Source organism: Bombina bombina, chromosome 1 (assembly GCF_027579735.1).
Source record: "Bombina bombina isolate aBomBom1 chromosome 1, aBomBom1.pri, whole genome shotgun sequence".
Lineage (NCBI taxonomy): Eukaryota > Metazoa > Chordata > Amphibia > Anura > Bombinatoridae > Bombina > Bombina bombina.
The window spans coordinates 1,034,266,807-1,034,294,055 of record NC_069499.1 but is presented as its reverse complement, the minus strand read 5'-3'; the positions used below and the strand labels follow the sequence as shown (position 1 = coordinate 1,034,294,055).

Here is a 27,249-nt window from a genome sequence, read left to right as displayed (position 1 = left end):
TTTCAAATAAGTGGTATTTATTAAATGACTCATCCACAAAAAATAAACCACATTTATAAGCCAACTAATAATGTATTTTTCATATCAAAGAAAATGTTTTCTTAAAAGAAAAAACAAAAAAACAAACCCATCCATTTTTTCTTCTTCTTTGTATTAAATATCTAAACTATGTAGAATTTGTGTATTGGTTCTACATAAAAGATTGTATTAAAAAAAAATCGGGATGTTAAAAAGTAAAAATGTGTGGCTGGCAGTTTGCTGTGCTGCATTCCATTCATGCTCAACTTGAGTATAGCAAAAGTTTTGGTCCATTCATATCCCATAAGGCAGTGTTTAAACAAAGCTGATATTCTTCATTGGCTGTCCTAACATTCTGTTCTTCATCACTGTATGATGGGAACTCAACAAGCAAATAGTAATAGGATACAGAAAGCACTTTCCCAAAATGCAGAATAAATAATAGTTTACAGTTACAAAATACAGAGGGGCAAAATAAGTACCTTTAGCAAAATATCATGTGCTATTGAAATTGCATATTAGTTTGTTTTTTTTCTAAAAAGGGCAAAAAAATGCTAAGGCAAGTTAAATCAGGTTGGTTTCCAAAAGACTGAAGATCTGGACCACTAGGTGGTGCTGTGAGTTCTGTGCATTGTACATCTGTAGGCATCTGTGAACTGTAGTTTGCAAATCCATTTCACTGTGGTTCATCAGAAGGGCCATGTAACATCCTGCTGTTTGCATACATTTAGCTTTTTCATTAAATGTCACTATGTGCTTGGTGCACCCATTTCACGAAGATGAGCTGCCATCTTGCGCCTCTGGCCTTGGCTCTTGACTACTGTCTGCAGAAGAGGCACCCTCCTGGCTCTCTGAAGAAAAAAATATCCCCAGTTACATTGATTTCAAACCATAAGGATTCAGAAGCAAAGCAATGATATCATTTCAGTGATCACCCAGTATCAAACCTTCTATTTGTCTTAAGCAAGACCTATAGATAACATTAAGAAAACGTATGTTTTAGTTACAGAAATGGACTGCTATGTGATAAACTTGCCACCAAAGTGACATGTGGTCATTTAGAATCAGTCCCTGATGGATTAAAGGGACATCAAATCCCATGTTTTTCCTTTGAGGATTCAGACAGAACATACAGTTTTAAACAACTTTCCAATTTACTTCTATTATCAGATTTGCTCCATTCCCTTGAAAGTCATTGCTGAAAGAGCAGCAATGCACCACTAAGAGCTAGCTGAATACATCTAATCAGCCAATCACTAGAGAATGTGTGCAGGCACCAATGACCAGCTAGCTCCCACTAGTGTAGGACATGTACATATTCTTTTTCAACAATGGATACCAAGAGAACAAAGTACATTTGCAAATAGAAGTACATTTAAAAGTGTCTTAGAAAGACATACTGTATCTGAATCATGCAAGTGAACTTTTGATTGTCTGACACCTTTAAAGGGACATGAAACCCAATTTTTTTCTTTCATGATTCAGATGGAGCATGTGATTGTAAACAACTTTTCATATACTTCTATTATCTAATTTGTTTTGTTCTCTTGGTATAATTTGCTAAAAAAAATGATACCTATATAGGCTTAGAAGTTGTTGATTGGTGACTGCACATATATGCTTCATGCTATTGGCTCACCTGATGTGTTCAGCTAGCTCCCAGTAGGGCATTGCTACTTCTTCAACAAAGGATACTAATAGAACAAAGCACATTAGATAAGTGAAGTAAATTGAAAGGTTGTTAAAAATTGTATTCTCTATCTGAATAATGAAAAAAAAATGCTGGGTTTCATGTTCCTTTAAAGGGACAGTCAACACCATAATTTTTGTTGTTTAAAAAGATAGATAATCCCTTAATTACCAATTCCCCAGTTTTGCATAACCAACACAGTTATAATTGTGAACATTTTCCTCTGTGATTACCTTGTATCTAAGCCTCAGCAGACTGCCCCCTTATTACAGTTCTTTTGACAGACTTTTGACAGACTTGCATTTTAGCCAATCAGAGCTGTCTCCATGGTAAATTCACGTGCATGAGCTCAATGTTATCTATATGAAACACATGAACTAATGCCCTCTAGTGGTGAAAAACTATCAAAATGCATTTAGATTAGAGGTGGCCTTCAAGGTCTAAGAAATTAGCATATGGACCTCCTAGGTTTAGCTTTCAACTAAGAATACCAAGAGAACAAAGCAAAATTGGTTGACTGTCCTTTTAAGTAAAAAAAAAATTACAAATATATAAATTGTTATATATCCCTAAGAAATGTACTGTTATTTTTGAGCATGAGACTATAAGACCAGACTTTTAAGTAGCAAAATAGAAAAAAAAACTATATAGCTCATGCAGAAAAGAGAAAATCAGCTAGTGGAAAATGGCAAAAAACAAACAAACGTTAGATCTACAAGTGAAGAAACAAAAGGAATCACGGTAGATTTGTGGAAGGAGAGGAAGAAATAGTGGACTAATTTAATGTCTTTACAGCAGACTGGATTTGGAGCATAGAGCTAGTCTCAGACTTACGGCCAATAGCTGGCTTGAAACATTGGGTTTTGTTTCCTAGGACTGCAATGTAATAACAAAATATAGGTCAATTGTATTGCAAAAGGCTGGAATCTTCCTTTGTGACGTGTTGGAAGTGGCAGGTCCTAGATTCTGTGCTTATTATAACTGTGTGCGCTCACTTCTGTTTTGCTGCTATATAATGTGGCGTTAGAGCTCCATTAAAAGGGACATAAAGCACAAACTGTTTCTTTCATGATTTAGATAAAACATACAATTTTAAACAACTTTCCAATGTACTGCTATTATAACATTTGCTTCTTTCTCTTAGTATCCTTTATTAAAGGAGCAGCAAAGCACTACTGGGGGCTAGCTGGACACATTGAGTAAGCCAATGGTAAAAGGCATTTATGTGCAGCCACCAATCATGAGCTAGCTCCCAGTAATGTTGCTTTTGAGTCTACTTCGATATGCTTTTTAACAAAATTTTGACTTTGTTCTACATTTAAAGAATAAAGGGTAATCTAGCTAACATTATTCTGTTTTTCAAAGATGATTAAAGGGACAGTCTACTATTGTTATTTTTTAAAAAGATAGATAATCCCTTTATTACCCATTCCCCCTGATTTGCACAGCCAACATGGTTATATTAATACACTTTTTACCTCTGTGATTACCTTGTATATAAGCCTCTGTAGACTGTTCCCTTATATCAGTTATTTTGACAGACTTGCATTTTAGCCAATCAGTGCTGACTCATAAGTAGCTCCACAGGAGTAAGCACAATGTTATCTATATGGCACATATAAACTAGCACTGTCTAGCTGTAAAAACCATCAAAATGCACTGAGATAAAAGGCGGCCTTTGAGGATTTAGAAATTAGCATATGAGCCGACCTAGGTTTAGCTTTCAACAAAGAATACTAAGAGAACAAAGCAAATTTGATGATGAAAGTACATTGGAAAGTTGTTTAAAATGTTGTACTAGACTGTCCCTTTAAGTTCTAATGACATCATCTATGAGTTTTAGGGAGGAACTGATTAGTAAGCAGAGGTGCCACTAGTCAGTCACTGCTGATAGGAATGATCTGAATGATCTGAGAATGGCTAATGTAATACAGTAGCTCTTCATAACAAGGCAGTAAGAACACATTATTATTATTATTATAATTATTATTATCAGGTATTTGTAGAGCGCCAACAGATTCCGCAGCGCTATTACAGGACTAACTACAGCCCTGCCAGCTTTACTTTAGCATTGAAGAATGAAAACGCTTTTACATGAAATAATTGGATAATCATATAATGTTACAATTCTCCAGATATCAGAAATGTTGTTTTTTTATGCAGAAAAGATTGTGCCAGAATAATTTAGCTGGTTTCCTTGGCCACATAACAAAAATGATAGACCAAGAAATAGAAGTCAGCTTTTTAAATGCACAGAAACCCTATTTTTTTTCCTTATGATTGAGGAAGGGCATACACAAAAAAAACTAATTAAAAAACACTTAAATAATCAAATGTACTTGTTCTCATGGTATTCTTTGTTGAAGAGAATACCTACATAGGTAGCATGCATGTGTGTATATGGCAGCAGTTTTGCAAGAAGGTTTGAGCACTACATGGTAGGAGTGTTTGCCCAGTGTATAACACTAATATAAGCATTCTTCCAAAACTGCTGCCATATAGTGATCCGGACATGTGCATGATCCTGAGCCTACCTACTTGCTTTTCAACAAAGAATACCAAGACATCAAAGTAAATCTGATAACTGAAGTAAACTGGAAAGTTTTTTTTAATTACACACCTTATCTGAATAATGTTTTCATATCCCTTTAACAGAGGTTATTCAGTGATAGGGCATGTTTTAATATATTCATCAGTGATACCGGTAGTGGCTTTAAAGGGAAGGTGTTGTCTTTTCACAGATGATACAAACATTTGTAGCAGAGTTCCAGGAGAAGAAATCAGATAAGTAGTAATGTTAAGAATAAAGAACTTGACAAGTAAGTGGGGTGAAAATGTTAACACAACAACGGGCATAATTATATATTATATATATATATGCAAAACCCCAAGGCAACAAAAAAAAAAAGTGTACGGGACCTTAAAGGGCCATAATACCCAAATGTTTAAACACTTGAAATTGATGCAGCATAGCTGTAAAAAGCTGACTAGAAAATATCTCCTGAACATCTCTATGTAAAAAAGAAAGATATTTTACCTCAAAAGTTCCTCAGTAGCCACCTCCCATTGTAAAGGATTTCTAAGCAGCATTTTAGTGTGTCTGTCCTGGGACAGCTGAAAGGATGAGCCTCGTGCACTCTCATATTATTTCACCAATCAGGTAAAGGAAGCTTACAATGCAATCTCATGAGAGTTAAGTCAAATCTCATGAGATCACAGTAAGAGTTCATGACCTCAGCACTGCTGATGGGCTGCTGTTTATTTCTTCATTTTTTTTTTATTTTTACCTGCTGCTGGGAGCAGGTGAAGTATAACTTTTTACACAGAACTTACTCTGCTGAGCTGAGGAGATTGTAAGGTAAAATATCTTCCTTTTTTATATAGAGATGCTCAGGTGATATTTTCCTGTCTGCTTTTTACAGTTATACTGAATCAGTTTCAAGTGATTTAGCATATGAGTATTATGTCCCTTTAAATTATTTTTATTTAAGAGGATGCAATGGTTGAAAAGCAGTGCAGTATATATATATATATATATATATATATATATATAATCAGGTACTTTTAACACTAGGTTATTAGCTAGGCCTCATATCAAATGTAGAATCCTGAAGATAGTATTTAGAGAAACTTATAAATAAACTAGAAACTGTTTAAAGGAGGGGTACTAGAATAGTACATGATCCACAGAATAAAACTTAACAGGCTCAGGGGTCATTTGTAAACAGGCACGGAAAAGGCGAATACAGAAATACCTGGCAAATGCAGAAGGTTATCCTGAGAATTATTTAAGTGCACTGTGCTGCCTCAATGAGGCATAGAATATTTCATAGCCTCTGTTATGTTCATGTTGTTATAGTTAAGAAGTCATATATTTTTGTGCCATTGTTCTCTAGGCTTCCCTGTGTTTGTTCTGTACTGCCATCTACTGACACTTTTTGGTAATGTTCCTGTTTTCCAGTGTCTTACCTCTGACCTTATTATGCATTTCCTTTTTGTGTATTACTCCGCCCTTGTAGTTTTATGATGTTTTCCTGTGTCATGGCTGCAGCTAACAGCCTCATGTAACAAGCACTCATGTTAATACATTGCAAGCTACGATCAGTATCATCTTTTGACCGCAAAATACTTTAACCATTCATTCATCTGCTGTATTCATTATCTGCTGTAACCTGATATTCAGAATAAAGCAACTTTGTGGATTGACAAGGTATTGGTGAGTTCAGCTATCTGACAAAGATTGTCTGCAGTGATTGTATCTTCTTATACAGGCCAGGCATAGAGGTCTCAGCAAGGGATAGATCATTATTACAACTATCTGAGTCAGAATAGTCAAAAGATGATACTGAATTCCTACAGCCTGCTATGTATATGTGTGTGTTTAATCTGCAATCAAGCTCAGGGTCATCCGCCATCTTGTGAAAGCACATGTCGCACAAGTTTGCTGCACTTCATCTGAATGTTGAAAACTGTTTCTCTGCATTGAACTGTTACCCCACCTGTCTAAGCTGCTGTTTGCCTTCTTAAAGAGACAGTACCATTTTTTGCAAAACTTGAAAAAATGTCTAGACAAGGCTCTGAGCACTCTTTTATAGCCGAACATATGCAGATACATCATGCCTCTGAACCCACAGACATACAGGGAGCAGATCCTGCAGATATTGCTGAACAGAGTGTAAGACCCAAACGTACAATAAAACCGACACAAACTCAGAGAAAACTATGAATTTACTAGAGATGAGTACTCCAGCAATCTGTCAGACCTATGGGACAGAATTTCACAATGCATGTCAGTTTTGCCACACTTTAATGATCAACCAGCCAAATTGAGAGACTCTATAGATCACCTATCTGCTGCATATGAACGCTACCAGCGGCTGTCTGCAAAATACACAGCCTTCTTACAGGACTTTAATATAAAGGACTCTTCAGCAGAACTGACTAGGACTGATGCACTGGACCAACATAGAGATCTCTTAGTGCAAATGGCTAAAGAAAAGGCAGAGTTCCGCATTGCTCAACTGCAGGAGACCAGATCTCATAGATCCACATCAACTAAGCTCACTGCACGTTCTTCTAGATCTTCTCGCTCCAGAAGTTCAACATTAAGCGACAAGCTAATAGAGGCCCGTGCTGATGCAGAATCAAAAAAAGTGCAAAGCTCCTTTATCAGAAGGGAAGCAGAAATGGAAGCCCAAAGCAAAGCACAGAGGGCTGCCCAGGAAGCACAAATGGCTGCCCAGCAAGCAGAAATGGAAGCACAAAGCAAAGCTCAAAAGGCTGCCCAGGAAGCACAAATGGCTGCCCAGCAAGCAAAGGTGGATTCCCAAATAAAGGTTTTGCAAATAGAAAAGAAAGAAGCAGCAGCCCTAGCAAGGCTGAAAGTCCTTGAACAAGCAATGGGAGAAAGTACTAATTCAGATTACCATATCCCAGCAGATCTGGAAGACCCAGTTGAACGCACTAGTAAATACGTGCTAAAGCATAATATTTGCAACGATACAGAGTCATCTCCTGTGCCTACTACTAAGACCATCGTTCTCAATCTCAACACAGAGACCTCTCAGCACCAAATGCCTGAGCCTCTTCAAATCCACAATACAAGTGCATCTAAGAAGCAAACCGCATCACCTCCCACTGACAATAGGGTGACTTCCAGTGACAAGCCGCAGCTCAAGCGACAGCTAGCAGAAGCCTTAGAGACTACACCACAGTTGAATGCTCTTGCAACATCATTTTATCCTGGTAAACTTCACCCCTCTTCACCAAAGAACTTTCACACCCAAGGGGTTCCTCAAGTTACTTTGGCACCAAAGAGTGAGAAATCAGACTTGACTGACTTTGCCAGATACATGATACGCCGTGAGCTCATTAACACAAGCCTCTCAAGGTTTGACGACTGTCCAGAGAGCTACAGGGACTGGAGATCAACCTTCAAGGCTGCTACCGCTGATCTCGACCTTACAACCAAGGAGGAACTTGATTTGCTCATAAAGTGGCTGGGGCCGGAATCTGCAGATCGTGTTAAAAGACTGAGAACAGTACATGTTGACCACCCAGATGCAGGCCTCGTTGCTGCATGGGCAAGACTTGAGCAAGCCTATGGTAGCTCTGAAGCCATAGAAAGCGCTCTGTTCAAGAGACTGCAAAACTTCCCAAAAATAGGAAACAAAGACTATCGCAAGCTCCAAGAATTAAGTGACCTCCTCATGGAGCTAGAGTTGGCAAAGACAGACCCACGTCTACCTGGACTAAGCTTTCTGGACACTGCTCATGGTGTCAATCCTGTGGTGTCTAAACTACCATATAACCTGCAAGAGAAATGGGCACAACAGGGCTCAAGATACAAAAGAGACTATAACGTATCCTTTCCTCCATTTTCATACTTTTGCAGGTACATCAGCGATCAAGCCTGGATGAGAAACGATCCCAGCTTCAGCTTCTGTGAACCCAACTTGCCTGCTTCATCATCCTTACCAACATCATCAAGGTATGATAACATGGCAGCTAAACGTAGAGACTTTAATAGAGCAATATCTGTTAAAAGGACAGACATCTCATCACCCGTATCCTCTCCTGCAAACCAGAGTGACTCAGGCGAGAGAGATAAAGACCCTAATCGTCAGTGCCCTATTCACAGGAAGCCTCACCCTCTTAAGAAATGTCGTTGGCTTAGGGCAAAGACTTTACAAGAGCGCAGAGAGATTCTCCAGAAACTTGGAGTATGCTATAGGTGTTGTGCTTCTTATGGTCACTTTGCTAAAGACTGTAAAGATGTTATAAAGTGCACAGAATGCAGTAGCGACAGACACGTTACAGCTATGCATCCTACTCCACTTCCACACAACCCACAGCAGCTAACTGACTCCACCCCTGTCTCAATTCATGGCGGGGAGCAACAAAGTCGTGCTCCAGTCACAGCGAGTGTTTCCTCTGCATGTACAGAAGTCTGTGGAGAAGGCTTAGACTACAAATGCTGTGCCAAGGTATGTCTAGTCAAGATTTACCCACAGGATCAACCTGAGAAAGTTGCTAGAATGTATGCTATAATAGATGAACAGAGCAACAGATCCCTGGTTAAGCCTAAATTCTTTGAGATCTTCGGCATAGAGGGTAATGCAACACCATATACTCTCAGAACCTGTTCTGGTCGTGTAGAGGCCTTTGGCAGAAGGGCCAATGGATTCATGGTCTCTCATATCAAAGGAAATGAAGGCATACCCCTACCAACATTAGTCGAGTGTGACCAGATACCAGGCGAAAGGGAAGAGATTCCTACTCCAGAGGCTGCCTATCACCATCCTCACTTAAGGCACCTTGTTGATGAGATTCCGGCAATGGACATGAATGCAGAAATCTTAGTCCTGCTAGGAAGAGACATTCTCAGAGTACATAAAGTACGCGAGCAGTGCGATGGACCAGATGATGCCCCTTATGCACAAAGACTTGATCTAGGCTGGGTGATAGTGGGCGATGTATGCTTGAATAGCATGCGTACGTCATCTGAGATCCACTCCTTCAAAACTTACATATTAGAAAATGGACATGCATCCCACTTCAAACAGTGCTCTCGCCATCATGAAGTAAGGGAGAAGCCTCCTGACATCATCCAAATACCTGATGTTACTCCTATCCTTTGTGATGACAATCCGGGTACCACAGTGTTTTGTACTACAAGTGATGACAACAAAATAACCTTGTCAGTTGAAAACAGGAAATCATCTAAGCCCAAACAATGGCATTATGTTCCATCTAAAATTAATCCTGCAGATCATGCCACCAGGCCGGTGTCTGCAAGTGTCTTTTCAAATTCTTCTTGGTTAACAGGCCCTGAATTCCTGCTGGATCATCCAGAAGAAACCACAGCTGATGTCTTCAGTCTTCTAGAACCTGACAACGATCCAGAGATTCGTCCTGAAGTAAAAACCCTTGTCACCAGAACTGAACAAAGACTTGTCTTGGGCTGTCAACGCTTTGAACGTTTCTCCAAGTGGACAAGGCTTGTACGTACCATTGCAAGGTTAGTCCACATTGCACACTGCTTTCAAACAAAGCCCACAGATGTTCACTGTCAAGGTTGGTACGTGTGCCAAAGGTTTCTTTCTGCAAAGGATATTGCTGAAAGTGAACTGTTCATAATACGCAGTGTACAACAGGATGTCTTTGGCTCAGAAAGTAAATGTATCCATGACAAGAGGGGCATTCCAAAAAACAGTCCTATAGCTAACCTGAACCCATACTTTGACAATGATCATTCCGAGCCAGCTCCACCACTTCAAAAACTCCAAGAGTGCTGGTGCCTGCCTTTCTTCGGAGTGTATCATCCACATAAGCCAAAACAAATCAGGGTAGTGTTTGACTCCGGTGGCCAAGCAAATAGCAAACGATGGGCAGTGCTGTTCACTTGCATGAGTGTGCGTGCAGTACACATTGAAGTAATAGAATATATGGATGCCTCAAGCTTCATAAATGCTCTAAGGCGATTTCTTGCCATCAGAGGACCAGTCAAAACATTAAGATCTGACTGTGGAACTAATTTCGTTGGAGCCTGTCGAGAGCTACATCTCAACTCTAGGCCAATTCAAGACCTTTTAGCTGAAAAGGGCTGTACATGGATTTTCAATCCTCCTCATTCTTCCCATATGGGTGGCTCCTGGGAGAGAATGATAGGCATCACACATAAAATACTGGACTCCATGCTTATGGACTTGAAATCCACAAGACTCACCCATGAGATTCTAACCACCTTCCTGGCAGAAGCATCTGCCATAATCAATTCAAGACCACTTGTTCCAGTTTCTGTAGATCCAGAGGCCCCAACTCTCCTCTCTCCAGCTACTCTTCTTACCCAGAAGCTTGGGTCTGTTCCTGTTCCACCTGGAGACTTTAAAACAGGAAATCTGTGCTACATTCAGTGGAAGCGAGGACGCAGATAATGGCAACATTTGAAACCTAACATCAAGGTTGGAGATCTTGTTCTCCTCAAGGACCAGCAAGCTGAAAGAATCGAATGGCCCATGGGACTGATTGTAAAGAGCATTCCTAGTGATGATGGAAAGGTGCGTAAGGTGAAGGTGAAAGTTGCAAGACTAGGGACTATAAAAACTTTCATCAGACCGATCACAGAACTTAACTTGCTCTTGCCCTTTGGAGACTGAACTTACTTATGTATGCTGTTGGATTCTTCCTGTGACTTCAAGAAGGAAGTATCTTGAACTTTAATTGACACAACTTGAAGTTTATTATTGTTTTTGTTGCATTATATGTATGTTCTCCTTATATCTTTCAGGTCTTCAAGACATCTCTGCAAATTACATTGTTATGCATAACTTCCGTTATGATTTAAATAGTGACATTTATTATGCCAGACGGGGAGTGTGCTGCCTCAATGAGGTATAGAATATTTCATAACCTCTGTTATGTTCATGTTGTTATAGTTAAGAAGTCATATATTTTTGTGCCATTGTTCTCTAGGCTTCCCTGTGTTTGTTCTGTACTGCCATCTACTGACACTTTTTGGTAATGTTCCTGTTTTCCAGTGTCTTACCTCTGACCTTATTATGCATTTCCTTTTTGTGTATTACTCCGCCCTTGTAGTTTTATGATGTTTTCCTGTGTCATGGCTGCAGCTAACAGCCTCATGTAACAAGCACTCATGTTAATACATTGCAAGCTACGATCAGTATCATCTTTTGACCGCAAAATACTTTTTTTTTTTTTAAATATCTTTATTTTCAAGTGCAACAGACAGATGGAGATAATTACATTCGGTAGTATTTAAGTAGTATATGATTGCAAGTCAAATGATACCATCAATTATAAAACAGGTTTCATGTCATTTCTGTAGCCTGGATCTTGAAAAGGAAAAAACAAAGGAACAAAAAATTTTCCATCGTGCACAATTTTCTTTTAACCTTAAATACAAATAATATCAACCTCCTAACTCTCAACTGGCATGGTTTACTCTCAAACAACCTCCTCTCCCCCCCCCCCCCCCCCCCCCTCCCCCGAGAACTCCTCCGATCTAGTCTACCAGTCTCCTCGCAGTGTTGCCTCCAAAATGTATTCTGTGTTCTTGAATGGTGCGATGATTATAGTGCGTGAAGTGTCTAGCAGTGTGCGAATAAAGGATCCCCATTTGTTAAAGAAGGACCGAACTCTAGCATTCATGTCTCCTAATCCGTCTGCTTGCTCAATAAATAGTTGTTTTAGCAACACCTGCTTTAGTTGTGTAACAGTGGGTGGATTTCGATTGAGCCAATTTTGAAAAATCAGATATCTCGCCATCAACACTATATTAGAGATAAGTAATTTAATATGTTTGGGTAGGCCTAAGAAGTCAAGGAACACTACATTCTGAGATGTCCAATCACCACAGGGACACTGCATTTTTGTCTTTACCCAGTGTGCTGTCATCTTCCAGAATCTGACTAGTTTAGGACAATTCCATACCATGTGTTCTATGTCTGCGTCTATCAGACCGCATCTAGGACATTTACTGTCCCTATCCGCCTTCCATCTCTGAAATTTTCCAGGGGTAACATAGCTGTCGTGTATTAACTTAAAATGGGATTCTCTCACCTCTGAGGAGAGAGTTGCCAACTTTACTCTACTTATGCTTTTCTCGACTTCCGCCGCTGTCACATCTTTTGCAAGTTTATCACTCCAAATGGAGGCTATCTTATCTATGCAGGCTGTCCCCGCTAGTCTGTTCATCTTTGTGTACAGTGGTGCTATAGATGTGATGCCATGTTGAGCCAATTCTATGCTTTGTATTATAGCTGTTTGGTCTTTGTTGCTCCCCTCCCTCCGTAGTGCGTCAAAGTAATGTCTGGCCTGCAAGTAAGCATAGTGGTGAGTCCTGGGCAAGTCAAACGTTGTTCTTAAGGCCTCGAAAGTCTGCATGAGTCCCCCCTCCTTTGTCATTGTTTGACCTACTGTACGAAGTCCCTGACTCTTCCACTGAAGGAAAGCCTTAGTCGATATACCTGCAGGGAACTCAGGATTGCCACACCATGGCAGATATGTGGTCAATCTGTGGTTGCCCCCCAGCTTCTTGCAAAACTGTCTCCAAGCTCTCAAAGGTTGGGCTAGGAGCTCCATGTCTTTTAAGTGTTTAGTCGCTTGGGTTTGAGTCATGTGTGGGATCATCTCTAAAGCCCATGGTTTTGTCAGTTCGCTTTCCAACCTGGGGTCAGAGAACTTTCCCTGTCCCGTCATCCAGTCAATAACGAATTTACATTGGGCCGCCCAGTTGTATAATTCAAAGTTAGGTAGTGCTAATCCCCCCATCTCTCTCGGGGCGGTAAGCTTGAGATAACTGACCCTGTGTTTCTTGTTATTCCAAATAAAGTTAAGCACCCTTCCCTTAATGTGGTTTAAGTCTGATTTTCGCAGTATTGCTGGCAGAGTCTGGAAAAAATAAAGCAGCTTGGGGAAGTAGATCATCTTTATAAGTCCTACCCTTCCCGATAGGGATAGAGGCAGCAAAGTCCACCCCCCAATCAGGCTATCTAATTGTTTGAGCAAGGGACCATAGTTAATAGAGTACCATCTACGTGGGTCCGTATGTAGTGTAATACCTAAATATTTAAAGTTACCCTCCACTATTCTAAAATCATATCCGGGAATTTGTTTTTTACCTTTTGACAATAACCAGAGTAGTTCAGTTTTGTCGGTATTGACTTTGTATCCAGAGACTAGGCTAAATTCATCAATTATTCCCATCAGTTTTGGTATATTCTTTTGGGGGTCTTGTACGTATAACACCATGTCATCAGCAAACAGCGAGACATGTAAGGTCGACTCGCCTATGCGCATCCCCTGCATTGTCTGCCTAATTTTTATTGCCAGGGGCTCTATGGCCAAGTCGAAAAGGAGTGGGGAGAGAGGGCAGCCCTGCCTAGTGCCTCTGTGGAGTGTAAAAGGTCTGGTAGGTGTGCCATTAATTAGGAGGGACGCCTGCGGTTCTCTATAAAGATTCTCAACTGCCCTAACAAATGCACCCTCAATGCCCATTTTATCCATGGTGGTGTATAAATGCTCCCACAAAACCTTGTCAAAGGCTTTTTCAGCGTCTAAGAATAGCAGGGCTGCCTCGTCATGTATCGCTATGTTCGGGTTGTGTTGTGTTATGTTCCAGTAATGTTGAATAACTGTTTGGACTCTTCGAATGTTAAGTACTGAGGATCTCTCCTTAACGAAACCCGTCTGGTCCCTGTGTACTAATGTCGGGAGAATATTAGCTAGTCTGTTTGCAAGGAGTTTTGTTAGGATTTTGTAGTCTTGGTTAAGCAGGGAAATGGGGCGGTATGACTGTGTTAAAAGGGGATCTCTACCCTCCTTTGGAATAATACTGATATTAGCTTCCGCAAATCTGGGAGAGGGCCTAACCTCACCGCTGAGAAGACCATTGAACAGCTGCATCAAGGTCGGGCCTATATCCGTTCCCATTATCTTGTAGAACACCGCTGGCAAGCCATCAGGCCCTGGAGTTTTCTCTAATGTTAAATCTTTAATTGTGGCCAGAATTTCATTCAAGGCAATGGGGCTGTTAAGTCTGTCAAGTTGGGCACTGTCAACCATCGGTATTTGTAACTGTTCCCAGAATCTGTCTATATCCCTTGGCAGTACTTCCTGTGATGAGTAGAGGTCTTTGTAGAAGTCAGTAAACGCCCTTTGGATGTTCTCCTCCCTATTCAAAACTACGTCGCCCTGCTTAATAGCCAGTATAGAGTTTCTTTTTGTCGACAGTTTCGTCATTCTCGCTAACAGTTTTCCCGTCTTGCCTCTGAACCTGTAGTACCTGGCCTGCATTTTAGAGTGGGTCTTTTTAGTTTGTTGGAGTATATAGTCATCTCTTGTGCGCTTAATGTCTTTGTATTTGAGTCTGTTAATGTTGTTTGGGTTCCTAAGATATTTATTCCTCGCATTTAAAATCTGCGCTAGTAGGAGCTCTGACTGTGCCTTGCTCTTTTTTTTGATGTTTGCAGCGTAAGCCGAAATGACCCCCCTTAAGACGGCCTTAGCTGTTTCCCAGAACAGTATAGGGTCACCTACATGTGACTGATTGGTCTCTGCGTACGCCAGCCATTCCCCTAAAATGTGTCTATAGAAGTTGGGATCCTTACATAAATACGCTGGGAACACCCACCTATTAGTTTTCCCCCTCCTGGGACTAAGTTGGATCTTGACTGCTACTGGAGCATGATCTGAGATCGTTATTGGGTCTATCTCAGCACCCACCACTCTGGGGCATAACTCTGTGGATACCAGAAAGTAATCAAGTCTGGCCATGGTGTCTTTTGCTACTGACATGCAGGTATAGTCCCTCTGCTCTGGGTATCTGGCTCTCCAGATATCCTGTAGCCCTAAAGTTTTCCTGAAGGTGCAAAGTATCAGGGATTCTTTTTTGGAGTTTCTAAAGCTCTGAGGGGTAGCGGCTTTCCTATTTGGGTTATAGAATCTGTCAGTAGGGACCTGAGGAGCAATATTAAAGTCTCCTCCGACAACAGTGGGCAGTGTGGTAAACTGTATTATCTTAGCTTGTAATCCCCTCCAGAAGTGTTGTTTCTGTCTTTGTGGCCCGTATACTCCTACCAAAGCAAAGGGGACTCCCAGGACCTCTAATTGGAGCATTACAAATCTCCCTTCCTGATCTATTTCGGTCTTAGATATAGTGTACGTCAGGTTTTTCCTAAGTAATATCGCCACACCCCTAGCTCGTCTCAGTTCGTATGGGGTATATACAACTTCTCCCACCCAGCCCTGCTTCAATTTTTGGTGTTCGAGCTTCGACAAATGCGTCTCTTCTAATATAGCTATGTCAACCCTTCTAGAGCTTAGGTAACGCAGGATAGATCTGCGTTTTTGCGGAGAGGTTATGCCTCCCACATTCCAGCTCATAATATGTAAATGATGTGCCATCTGTAACTCGGTTTGTGGATGGGATGTAGGGTAAGAAATTGTCTACACGTAAGTCTGGTAACTCAATGTGTGTGAAGCATTCTGGGTGTCTTGTTTGTACCTTACCACCAGGTTTCAGACTAAAAACATTTCCCTCTGTCAAAGAGTCCCGGGGGGGGAGGAGAGCATCATGCCAGCTAACTAAAAATAAAAACAACACGGTTAACAACATTGAAGAAAAAATTAACAAGCAGTTCAACAGATAGCTTTCAGAAAACAGAACCAATTGGTTTTTTTTTTCCATTGAAGTAATAGTCACTCAGCGTCTAAATCAATAGCTGTGTAGAAACTTACTCATTACTATGCTGCACTTCATCCCCTTTAGTTGCTTTACATTGGTATGTTGGGATTGGCTTTCCCTTGGTTACTCAAGTCAGCTCTCTACCTTTAGTGATATAACTGGGACTACCTTCGTATATCCGCTAACCTCCACTATCTATGGTCAGGGAGGATAATTTCTCCTCTGATTGCGTGTCTCCCACATATGCAATTTATATTATTGGAAGGCAGCTTATCAGTTCTAGCGTGTGGCCCTCTCCGCCCGCCTTCCAGCGGGGATCAGCATGAGAAGCGAATATATTATAGAGGAGCACTGGTTCTAGTAATGGGCAGGGGGGTACCTTCTCCCTTGGTAGGTATGGCTTTCACAGTGGGGGAAATTAGGAGATAGATCTAGCCAATCAACCCTGTCTTTCGGTAGCCTCTAATACCCTTCTACTGACTGCTCACTAAAGTTAGAATCTAAAAGGTGTTTGCGGTGTAAAACAGAACAAATGAACAAACATATTCCCAAAGGCATTCATATTACAGTAATAACAACTGAAAGACAACCAAAACTAGTAACATAATGAGTGAGAGGAATGTCCCCTTCCATAGAGTCTTTTAGTTAGGCAGACTCATGTGAATGTGGAGATCCCAATAGTCAATTTTTCCAATTCTCCTCCCTCTCGGTGCATATCAACAGATCTTAGCATATTACCAGTCCCTCGGGCTGCATTCTCCACCCTTTCAGGCTTCCTTGTCAGCTAGTTCTTGTTCAAGTCTCAGGAACTTTCGCAGATGTTTAGGGTCATCGTAAAACTTAATTCCCTGTTGGGTCTGGAGTTTAAGCTTAGCTGGGAACAGCAGGGACACAGATCGTCCTGCCTCTATCAACGATTTGCAGTAGGGAGAGAACTCTTCGAATACCCTTCGAATAATAGTGGGGAGCATTGACGATAGGCTCTCAAAATCATGATTTTATCTTTGAAATTAAGATAACGTATCATCACTTGTCGGGGTCCCCTAGCTGTCTTTGGGTCTTGATTAATGATCCCTATTCTGTGGGCTCTCTCAGCCACACATGGTATATCCCCAGATGAAAGGTGCAAGAGAGTGGGCAAGGTTTTTTCTGCAAATTCCAGGAGATCAGTGCTTAAGACAGATTCTGGCAGTCCCACAATGCGCAGGTTGTTCCGCCTTGAGCGGTTTTCTAGGTCGTCAATTTTGTCAGTTAACAACTTGTTTTGGGCCTCCAGCGCTGTTATTTTACTGGAATTTTCTCGCTGCCTAATTTCTCCATCCCCCACCCTTTGTTCCACATGTTGGAGCCTTGAGGAGAATGATTAAAATTCAGATGACAGAGCATCCATTCCCGTTTGTAGTTGTTCTATTTTAGGCAGGAACAGGGCTGATATTTGGGATACTATAGGATGGGTTTCCAATGTCTCTTCATCTGCAGCATCAGTGGCCATAACCTCAGCAGTATGAATTTCTGCCACAGCTTTGGTTTTTCTGTCTTGGTGTTTCTGCCTGCTCGACATTGTACCAGTGGTCTTCACAAAACTGGAGTAATACCTCTGCATGCACTATGCTTCCACTCAGGGAAAGTGTTTTACGCTATAAATGACTCTAGGTGCAGTGCACAGGGAAAGTATGGATTGTGGGGGGTGCAGCGCAGTGTGAAAGGTTTATCTCATATCCAGAAATTGTCCATTACTCTCAATATCCTTCAGAGCTGCGTAAGAGATCGGCATAGTTAGCCCTCTTCTCTCTTTATCTGCCGTATTGTCTATACGAAGGTGGCTTATAATAAGTCCCTATGTCCGGGGATGCTTGCCGTTAAACTTTTACTCCCACCTGTCACCCCTCAGTGTTAGGGCCTCTGTTTCCCAAATGTGAAGTAATATCGGGCTGGTGAATGTGGCTAAAATGTCTCTGCTCTCAGTGCAGGCCCGCCTGCCATGTGGCTCAGGGTTCACTGAAAAGTGGTTAATATTAGAATTGGTCTGCCTTATTGCTGTGGGTATAGCAGTGCCGGGGTTTATTTGCATATCAGGGGAGTCTGGCAATGATCAGTTTGTGGCCCTTAAGTATGCTTTCGTGTCAAACGCACAGGTCTCTTACCCGTGGAGTTTCCAAGATAGCGGTTCCCCTCTATGCCGTTCTCAAGTCTCCCTACTCCGCTACTCCTCGATTTCATTAGAGGTTATCCTGGTAGCCTATAAGACCAGTAGTCTGCCAGAGTGTGTTAAAGTCTCCGCAGCGGTGAGGAGCTAGCGGTTGTTTCGTCGCGGGCGCAACTTTTCCTGTACGCAGTATGTCGTTCCGGTGGGGGAGCCGTTGGCTTTGGCTCCGTGCACCAAAAGTGTCCAGACAGGTCTAGCGGATCACCTGTCAAGGCTGGCGAGCTTTGTGGGCTATTGTGGTGCAGGTTTTAGGAGTTTATCAGTCTATGTCTCCGGAGCTCCTTCTACCTGCGTCCTCTCTCTCTGCCCGCCCACCGGAAGTCGACCGCAAAATACTTTAACCATTCATTCATCTGCAGTATTCATTATCTGCTGTCACCTGATATTCAGAATAAAGCAACTTTGTGGATTGACAAGGTATTGGTGAGTTCAGCTATCTGACAAAGATTGTCTGCAGTGATTGTATCTTCTTATACAGGCCAGGCATAGAGGTCTCAGCAAGGGATAGATCATTATTACAACTATCTGAGTCAGAATATGCACCCTTCAGAAGAAGTATGGACAGACGACTAACTTTCTAGTTCTTTATTGACTTCAAAAACTATTCTACTGTTTACAAGCATGAAACACATCACCAGGCAGAAAATACTGATTTGCACATCTTTGCTTATAGTTGTCAAACACCTTTATGCATCCAATTTACTGAATTTCTCTTGCTTACAATTATTTGGAATGGGTAACCTACACACCCTACAAATCAGGGGGTTTCAAACCTGTCATCAGACCTCCCTAACAAGTCAGATTTCCAGGATATCTGAACTAGAGCACAGGTGAAATAATCCTATGGTGGTTATTAACCTGAAAATCTGTCCTGTTTGGGAGGCCTGAGGACAGGTTTGAAAACCCCTGCTATAGATTGATGTTAAAGCAAGAATACACATTAGGCCTTTGGTGTGGTAGTACTGTTATAGATAGGTCTAATAAAAGTCTAAGTTTTCACTTTCATCTAAGATTAAACCTTGACTGAAAACAATGTGACTGATAAACCTCCACAAAAATATTTATTGAGTCCTATCATGAACTGGTTGAAAAGTATTTCTTCTGCATGACAGGTCCATTTCCTTGATATAAAAATATTTAAACTGAAAGTTATACTTTACATATATTAAATAGAGTCCCATCTTGACTTTACCATTTTAAAGCAGCAGACACATTGTACCAGTTAATTCTGATTTACTTACTCCACTCTTGGAATCTGCTTCAGAATTGAATTCACAGATTGTACAGATTTTACAGAACTATAGATTTTCTCCTTAATTTTAGAAGTAAAACTTAATATATCTTCTAGGAAAGTGACATCCAAAAATTTGATTACTTATAGCAGATCCTACCTTTTTTAATTCCTTTCTAATCAGAAGCACACATGCAGAAAAACTAAACATGCTTACGATGTCTTGATGAATTTTTGTTCCCATAGCTGGCTGACCTTGGAAAATCTTACCAACACCTGCTCATCTGTGTTGATTCTGTCACTACTTGTCCTTCAGATAGCTTTCACTTTAAAAGTTTGTTCCTAAAGAATTCTGCTTGGTTGGCTTTTTCTAACTGCAATAATAGAAATTTTAGTTTCATTAGAAAATAAATTCTGCTTCTGTTGTTTGATTGGAGGAAGCATAACAGCACCACGATAAATGGGAAACAAAAACTGAAAGTGTCTAAGATTCGGTGAGGCTACGCAGAGAGATTAGGGTCCACATTTATCCACACTGAGAATCTGTTTATGGATGTAGGGCTTCCTCATTTGTAGTTTGCTTGCAGTAACTGTTGTAACAATCTACCTCATCCACCTTGTGATGATAGCAGGATGTGATGTCACTAGCATGTGGGCGGGGCTTAGGTCCGGTGTCTGTGTCGCAGTTAGTTTAGTACAATCAACCTGTCTGGATGTGTATTGCTATGCTCTGTAATAAAATAGAGTTGTACCATCATTGCTGTGTCCTGCATCTCATGACATGGTGTCAGAAGTTCTGGACTACGCTTCTGTTTCTGATGATGACGATGTCAAAGTTTACCCCACCTGAGCCTTTTGACTTTTCTCAGCCTGCAGCTTGGCCCACATGGCGTCAGCGGTTTCAGCGCTTCAGGATTGCATCCAAACTGAACAAGGAGAGTGGTGAAGTACAAGTTAATTCTCTTTTATATTCTATGGGGAAAGATGTAGAGCCAGTGTTCAATGCTTTTACTTTCCAAGAAGGGGACGAAGTTAACTTTGATATAGTTATGGATAAACTCAGTGCCCACTTTGTGCCCAAAAGAAATGTGATTCATGAGAGAGCTTGTTTTCACAAACGTAATCAGCGTGTGGGAGAATCTGTGGAGTCATTTGTGCGCAGCCTGTATGAATTAGCTGAATTCTGTGAGTTTGGTGTTGCTAAAGAAGAGCAAATCAGAGACAGAATAGTTATTGGAATTGCAGATGCTGAAGTCTCCCTGAAGCTGCAGTTAGAGCCTGATTTAACGTTAGACGGGGCTATTAGGATGGCCCGCCAGAGTGAACTGGTGAAAAAGCAAAGTGCTGATCTGAGGTCTGAGAGTATTGTGGATGAAGTGCAACAGTCTAGGAAAATTACTAGTGAAAGGCACAGTGTGAGCGGTAGATCTAAAGTACTGGAAAGGCCTAGAAGTGGATGGGCGCAACATGGCCGATGCACACGGTGCTACCGGGCTCATGATCAGAGTGCTATATGCCCGGCCAGAGATAAAAGATGCAGAAAATGTAACAGAATAGGCCATTTTGAAGTGGTGTGTAAAACTGAATACATTAAGGAGATGCAGGTGGACAGTGACCAGGAGGGTCAGGAAGTGTCTTTTGTGGGGTCTGTTGTGGAACGGACAAGCTCAGAGGAAGATTGGAAAGTTACCTTTACTGTAATGGGAGCCAATGTTGATTTTAAGATTGACACAGGAGCTGATATCACTGTAATGTCTTTTGCTGAATTTATGAAACTGCCTCGACAGCCCCAGCTGGCGAAGGTTACTACAAATGTTCATAGTCCTGGTGGCCGCATTGATTGTGTGGGGAAATTTCTTGCCAGCTGTGAGTACAAACAAAGGAAGTTCACCATGTGGGTGCATGTGATCCGAGGTCAGTGTGTTAACAGTTTATTGAGCAGAAAAGCAGCCTGTGACTTGGGCCTCGTGGCCAGAGTGAATGAGATCTCTGAAGATATGTTTGGCGAGTTGGGCCTACTGAGCTGCAAACCTGTCCGTATAGCACTTAAAAGTGACGCAGTCCCGTACAGTATTTCTACTCCTCGTAGAATTCCGTTCCCGCTCATGCCTCAAGTGGAGAAAGAGCTCATGCGCATGAAGTCTATGGGGGTTATTGAAGAGGTTGTTGAAGCAACTGATTGGTGTGCCCCCATTGTTCCAGTTGCAAAGAAAAACGGAAAGGTGCGCATCTGTGTGGACCTGAAAAGGTTGAATGAGGCAGTGAAGAGGGAGAGATTTGTGCTGCCGACACTGGAAGATATAGCCCCGAAGTTGGCTGGGGCGAAGTTCTTTTCCACATTAGACGCTTCTAGCGGCTTTTGGCAGATCCCCCTGGATCCAAAGTGCCGCAAACTGACTACCTTTATCACTCCGGTAGGTCGGTTCTGTTTCTGCAGACTTCCCTTTGGGATATCCTCCGCTCCTGAGATCTTTCAGAGGGAAATGAGTTCTCTCCTGAGTGGCCACGTGGGCACAGCAGTCGTCATGGACGACATTCTAGTGTATGGGTCTACAGTGGAGGAGCATGATCAGCGTTTGAGTTGTGTGCTGCAGGCTATCAAAGAGTCTGGGCTGAAGCTGAATAAAGAAAAATGTCATTTTAGGAAAACTGAATTATGCTACTTTGGGCATATCATCAACGGGGATGGCATCAAGCCGGACCCCGAGAAAATTCGGGCTATCGAACAGATGAAAAGCCCTTCTGATATACATGAGCTGAGACAGATATTGGGCCTTGTAAATTACGTGGGCAAGTTTCTTCCAGATTTATCTACAGTTTTGCACCCTATCACGGAGTTGCTTAAGAAAGATGTTGCCTGGGTCTGGGGACCCTCACAAGAAAAAGCGTTCCTGCATGCTAAGTCCCTGCTGGGGTCTGCCCCAGTGCTGGGGTTCTACGACCCTTCAAAAAAGACTGTGGTTAGTGCTGATGCAAGCAGTTATGGGTTGGGGGCTGCACTCCTGCAGCTGAATGACAACAAACTACAGCCCATCGCCTACTGTTCCCGCACACTGACGGCTGCGGAGTCGAAATACGCTCAAATTGAGAAAGAGTGCCTGGCTGCAGTTTGGGCCTGTGAGCGCTTTCAGCGTTATCTAGTGGGTTTGGAGAAATTTAGTCTGGAAACTGACCACAAACCGCTAGTCCCTCTTATCAATTCTTATGACATCGACAAAACACCCTTGAGATGCCAGAGACTTTTAATGAGACTACTCAGGTTCAATGTTCAGGCAGTGCATGTGCCGGGGAAGCAGCTGGTTGTGGCAGATACACTGTCCAGGCTCCCGCTGGCTGCTGCTGAAGAATCCTCCACAGAGTCGGATGTAAAAGTGTATGTTGATTCAGTTCTGGCCTCTAAGTCCATTTCTTCAAGGAAACTGGAAGAGATAAAGAAAGAGACATATTTGGACACAGATCTGCAAGAAGTTATAAGGTACATAAGAGATGGCTGGCCCGAGAGCCGGGCAGCCTGGATGTCTTTAAATGCTTACCAGCCAGAGAGGTCGCAGCTCACGGAGCTGGAGGGGTTGGTGCTGTTCCAAGACCGTATTGTAATTCCTGTCAGCATGAGGAAGGAGATGTTAAACAGGATTCACGATGGCCACTTAGGCATTACAAAGTGCAGAGAAAGAGCAGCTACAGCTGTGTGGTGGCCTGGGATCAGCTCCGACATTGCAAATCACGTGTCTAAATGTGCCTTTTGCCGGGAACGCCGGCCTACTCAGAGAAGGGAGCCCTTAATGTCTACTCCGCTGCCTGCGGGGCCGTGGCAGAAAATAGCTGCTGATTTGTGCGAACTGCACGGGAAAAAGTTTCTTGTTGTTATCGACTACTATTCCAGGTATTTGGAAATAGCACCCCTGAATGATATCACAAGTCAGGCCGTTATCATTCGCCTGAAGAGCTTGTTCGCCCGCTGGGGCATTCCAATGGAGCTGGTGAGTGATAATGGCATGCAGTTCGCTTCTACAGAGTTCAGTGCTTTCAGCAGGGAATATGATTTTGTACATTCCACGTCAAGTCCACATTATCCGCAGGCCAACGGAATGGCTGAAAGGGCAGTTCAAACAACAAAATTCATTCTTAAGCAATCTGAACCGTACCTAGCCCTCTTGTCATACAGGGCGACGCCCATTCAAGCCACCGGGTTTAGCCCGGCACAGCTGATGCTAGGACGCCAGATTCGCACCACTTTACCCTCAGTGGGTGTCTTCAAGCCGCCTGGCCCTGTTCCTCGGGACGAAGTCCTTAGGAGGGATGAAGAGGCCAAAAAGGGTTATCGTTTCTTCTACGACAGGAGACATTCTGTCAGGCTTTTACAGGAACTGAAAGCGGGCCAAAGTGTCAGAATTAAACTGGATGATGAGAAGAAATGGAAGACGCCTGCTACGGTAGTGGGCCGCTCTCCAGAACCAAGGTCTTATACAGTCCTTACAGAGGGAGGGACGGTTACACGCCGTAACTGAAGACATCTTCAGCCTGTACCTGAGAGTCTGGAACCGGATACCTCAGTACCACCGCCGGTGGGATCCCCTGTTCTAAGAGAGGTGCCTTCCCCTCAGCAAGATCATAGCGGGGATATATCTTTGCCTCCAGCAGACTCTTGTTCACCATCTTCTGTATCAGAGGACAGTTCATGCAAAGTTACATCAAGCGGAAGAGTGGTGAGGCTTCCGGCCCGATACAGGGACTGACTTTAGCTAGAACAGTGACCGGAAGTATGGGCAGAATAATCCCATGGTCACTGTGGACTAGGGTAGTCTACCCCGATGTCCAAGTCAGGATGTAATTTATTTGTTCATGTTTTCTAATCTATCTGTTTTTATAATGTTCTAAAACAAAATGTTGTTGTATACCCTGTTGGTGTACTTTGTTATTTAATATATGCGAATGTATGCTTTGTCTTTGAAAAAGGGGAAGATGTGATGATAGCAGGATGTGATGTCACTAGCATGTGGGCGGGGCTTAGGTCCGGTGTCTGTGTCGCAGTTAGTTTAGTACAATCAACCTGTCTGGATGTGTATTGCTATGCTCTGTAATAAAATAGAGTTGTACCATCATTGCTGTGTCCTGCATATGTCCTGCATCTCATGACACACCTCAAAGATAACGCTTACTAAATTGTATTATCATTTCTTGATTAGTTGATGTATTTCCCTAATTAGCATTATCTTACTTAATTGTCATTTTATTATATTTTTTAATCAGGGAATGTGAATTAGAGATTATTCTATGCCAGAGGTATCGGATGTTCTGTTGGAAAGATGTGAAGACAGGATGACATGGTATTACCTGGTCTGCTACCAATTAACATTTTGGAACTCCAGATGATTTCAGCAGGCTTAGCCTCTTTTCAGTTCCTCTCCTCATTTTCAGACTAATCTAGTGCTCTGGTGAGGAAGGAGGTTTTATGTACACGGGTCAGTCAGGAGTTCATCAGGATACATCTCAGCAGCTATGGTTCCTGGGGTCCATAATTGGGAAAACAAATTTTTCTTCCTCAGCTGCCTTTATTGGGGAATGGTTTCCTATTTAGAAGATTTTTGAGCATTTGGGGCAGCGCTGGGACCTTATGGCCCATTCGCCTGACCCCAAAAAATTCCAGATATGTGTTTAGTTCAAAGATTTTCAGGTGGAAGTTAAGTGCCCTTGCAGTTCCTTGGTCTTATCATCTGGCTGATCTGTCTCACCTCTTATGTTTGTACTGAGAGGGATTATTCATATCATGCAGTATCATACCTTGCTTTTTATCAAAATCTTTAGTCTATCTGTTTGAATGTCTTGAGATTGATCGCTTAGTTCTTTTTCCAAGGGCTTTTTCTGACTCTGTAATTGAGTCCTAGAATTCAGTTTGCAAATCCACTATTGGAATAATTTAACACCATGTGTGGAAGGTATCTGTTTTTTGGTATTCAGATTGGGGATATACTTAGTATTCTGCCAGGATTCCTCAGATCTTGCTGAACAAAGGTATCTTGATCAATTCTCTAAAGAAGTTTGATTCTTTACTTGCAATCCTCTGTATCAGTTGTTTTATCAGGATAAAATAGTTTTCCTAACCTTGTTTTGGTTTCTTACTTCAGATTTTGTCTTCGGTGTGTTGTCATGTCCTATTCCACCAGCTTCATTCATTCCTTTCATGATGGTGAGAGTCCACAAGTCATCACGTATGGGAATATTCCCCTTCTAGTGATGTCTCCCATCATCTGATGAAAGAAATGTATTACCCAATGGCCTTGGAGCATACAGGAAAAGCCTAGAAGAATGACCATTGCCAATCACTGAACTATCCAAAACAGTCAAGAAATAATTTCCAAAACATATATTAACTGATTGGCTAGACACACAAGACAAATGAGATAACTGGCTACTAAGTGCTTCCTAGAAGAATAATGTAATATTTTTTTTTTTTTTTTTATGGTTTAGAGAAGGGAGAAATGACTAGGAGTGTAATCCTAGTTGTAGAAAGACAGGGATTTCAGCACTCTTTTTGAAAAAATAAAGCTCATTAGACCATAATACGTATTTAAACAGTGAATTTTTAATCCAATTGTGAACAGGGAAATGTGTTGCGCTTCTGTATTCACCGCAGGTATCATCATCCATGCGGTCTGGAGGCTGTGTTAGTAGCGTGCACCACGTAGGCCGGTCGGCTTAGTCAATGCCGACGCGCGTTTCACCCGCAGGGCTGATAGACAGACCGGGCTTCGTCAGGGCGGTATCTCTTTGTACAAGCTGTGTACCCCTGACCGGTCAGGTTTTGAATACAAACTCTAGTATGTATATAAGTAACTATTGTTTCCTTATTAACTTCCTACAACGAATGTGATACAGTGTGTTGTATCTTTCTCATCTGGGGAGTGGTGTGCATACAGTTGGAAGATTTCCCTGTTCACAATTGGATTAAAAATTCACTGTTTAAATACGTATTATGGTCTAATGAGCTTTATTTTTTCAAAAAGAGTGCTGAAATCCCTGTCTTTCTACAACTAGGATTACACTCCTAGTCATTTCTCCCTTCACATTTTTTAAGGGTCTGCACCACCACAATTTTTATGCTGACAAAACTAGGTGTGTTATTGTCAGTTTGTAACTTCACATAATAGCTCTTGAACAGCAGTTGCGTCCCCTCTGATATCTTTTTGTCTTGTAATAATTTAAATGTTACTCCGTCTAATAATTCCTTTATAAAAGCAATACTGTTAGTTGTGTAAGTTCTTTTTTAATGACACACCTGCTCCTTGGATGGCCAGGTCTCCCATGTTTTCAGACAGATCTCTCATGCCAGTTGTGCTACCTTCACCTTTGATGTCAGGAACTGCATTCCTTCTCCCAGTTCTATCACAGGATATGAATTCAGTATATGCAGACTCGATATCCATAATTTCAATTTCATATCAAATTCTTTAGATCTAGCATTGAAGAAAAAAAACAAAAAATAAAATATCATTAGCATACTCAGTAAAAAGGCTAGGATGATTTTTCATCTGGCTGCATTATTTCTTACAGCAAATATTCATCATGAGATAGATCATCCTGTAAAATCACATTACATTTGTTTGTGTTGATTTAGTGCCTAAGGGCTTGAATGAGGCTAATGTCCTCAGTTTCATATCAAAATATAAGCTTTACTTTCTTGACTGAAGTCTATCTCAACTTCAAGCAGGGACAAGGCACATACATATTAAGCAATAAATAAATACATATATACAAACAAATAAATAAATAAATAAATAAATAAAGGTTGGGAAAACACCATGACTTCTAATATGACTAGCAATTCCATGAATACCACAAATAAGAATTATTGATAGTAATACTAAAGGAACATGAAACCCAAAAAAATCTTTCATGAT

The 27,249-nt window shown here is 41.6% G+C and overlaps 1 protein-coding gene across 1 annotated transcript; it reads right to left on the bottom strand.

Annotated features, from left to right (window-relative positions):
- Positions 1-26,781, bottom strand: PKIG (cAMP-dependent protein kinase inhibitor gamma). The gene is made up of 2 exons (XM_053719896.1): positions 26,628-26,781; positions 1-869 (listed from the first exon to the last, which is right to left on the bottom strand). The coding sequence occupies exons 1-2, from the start codon at positions 26,773-26,775 to the stop codon at positions 790-792; spliced, it is 228 nt and encodes a 75-aa protein (XP_053575871.1). The 5' UTR covers positions 26,776-26,781; the 3' UTR covers positions 1-789.
- Between the last annotated feature and the right edge of the window lie 468 nt (positions 26,782-27,249).

What these genes read in the sequence shown, in the direction of transcription:
- PKIG (XM_053719896.1), bottom strand. Translation starts at nt 26,775, where the DNA reads ATGGATATCGAGTCTGCATATACTGAATTCATATCCTGTGATAGAACT. An exon ending in CCTGGCCATCCAAGGAGCAG is followed by an intron (nt 870 to 26,627) that starts GTGTGTCATTAA and finishes TTTTTTCTTCAG; the next exon opens with AGAGCCAGGAGGGTGCCTCT.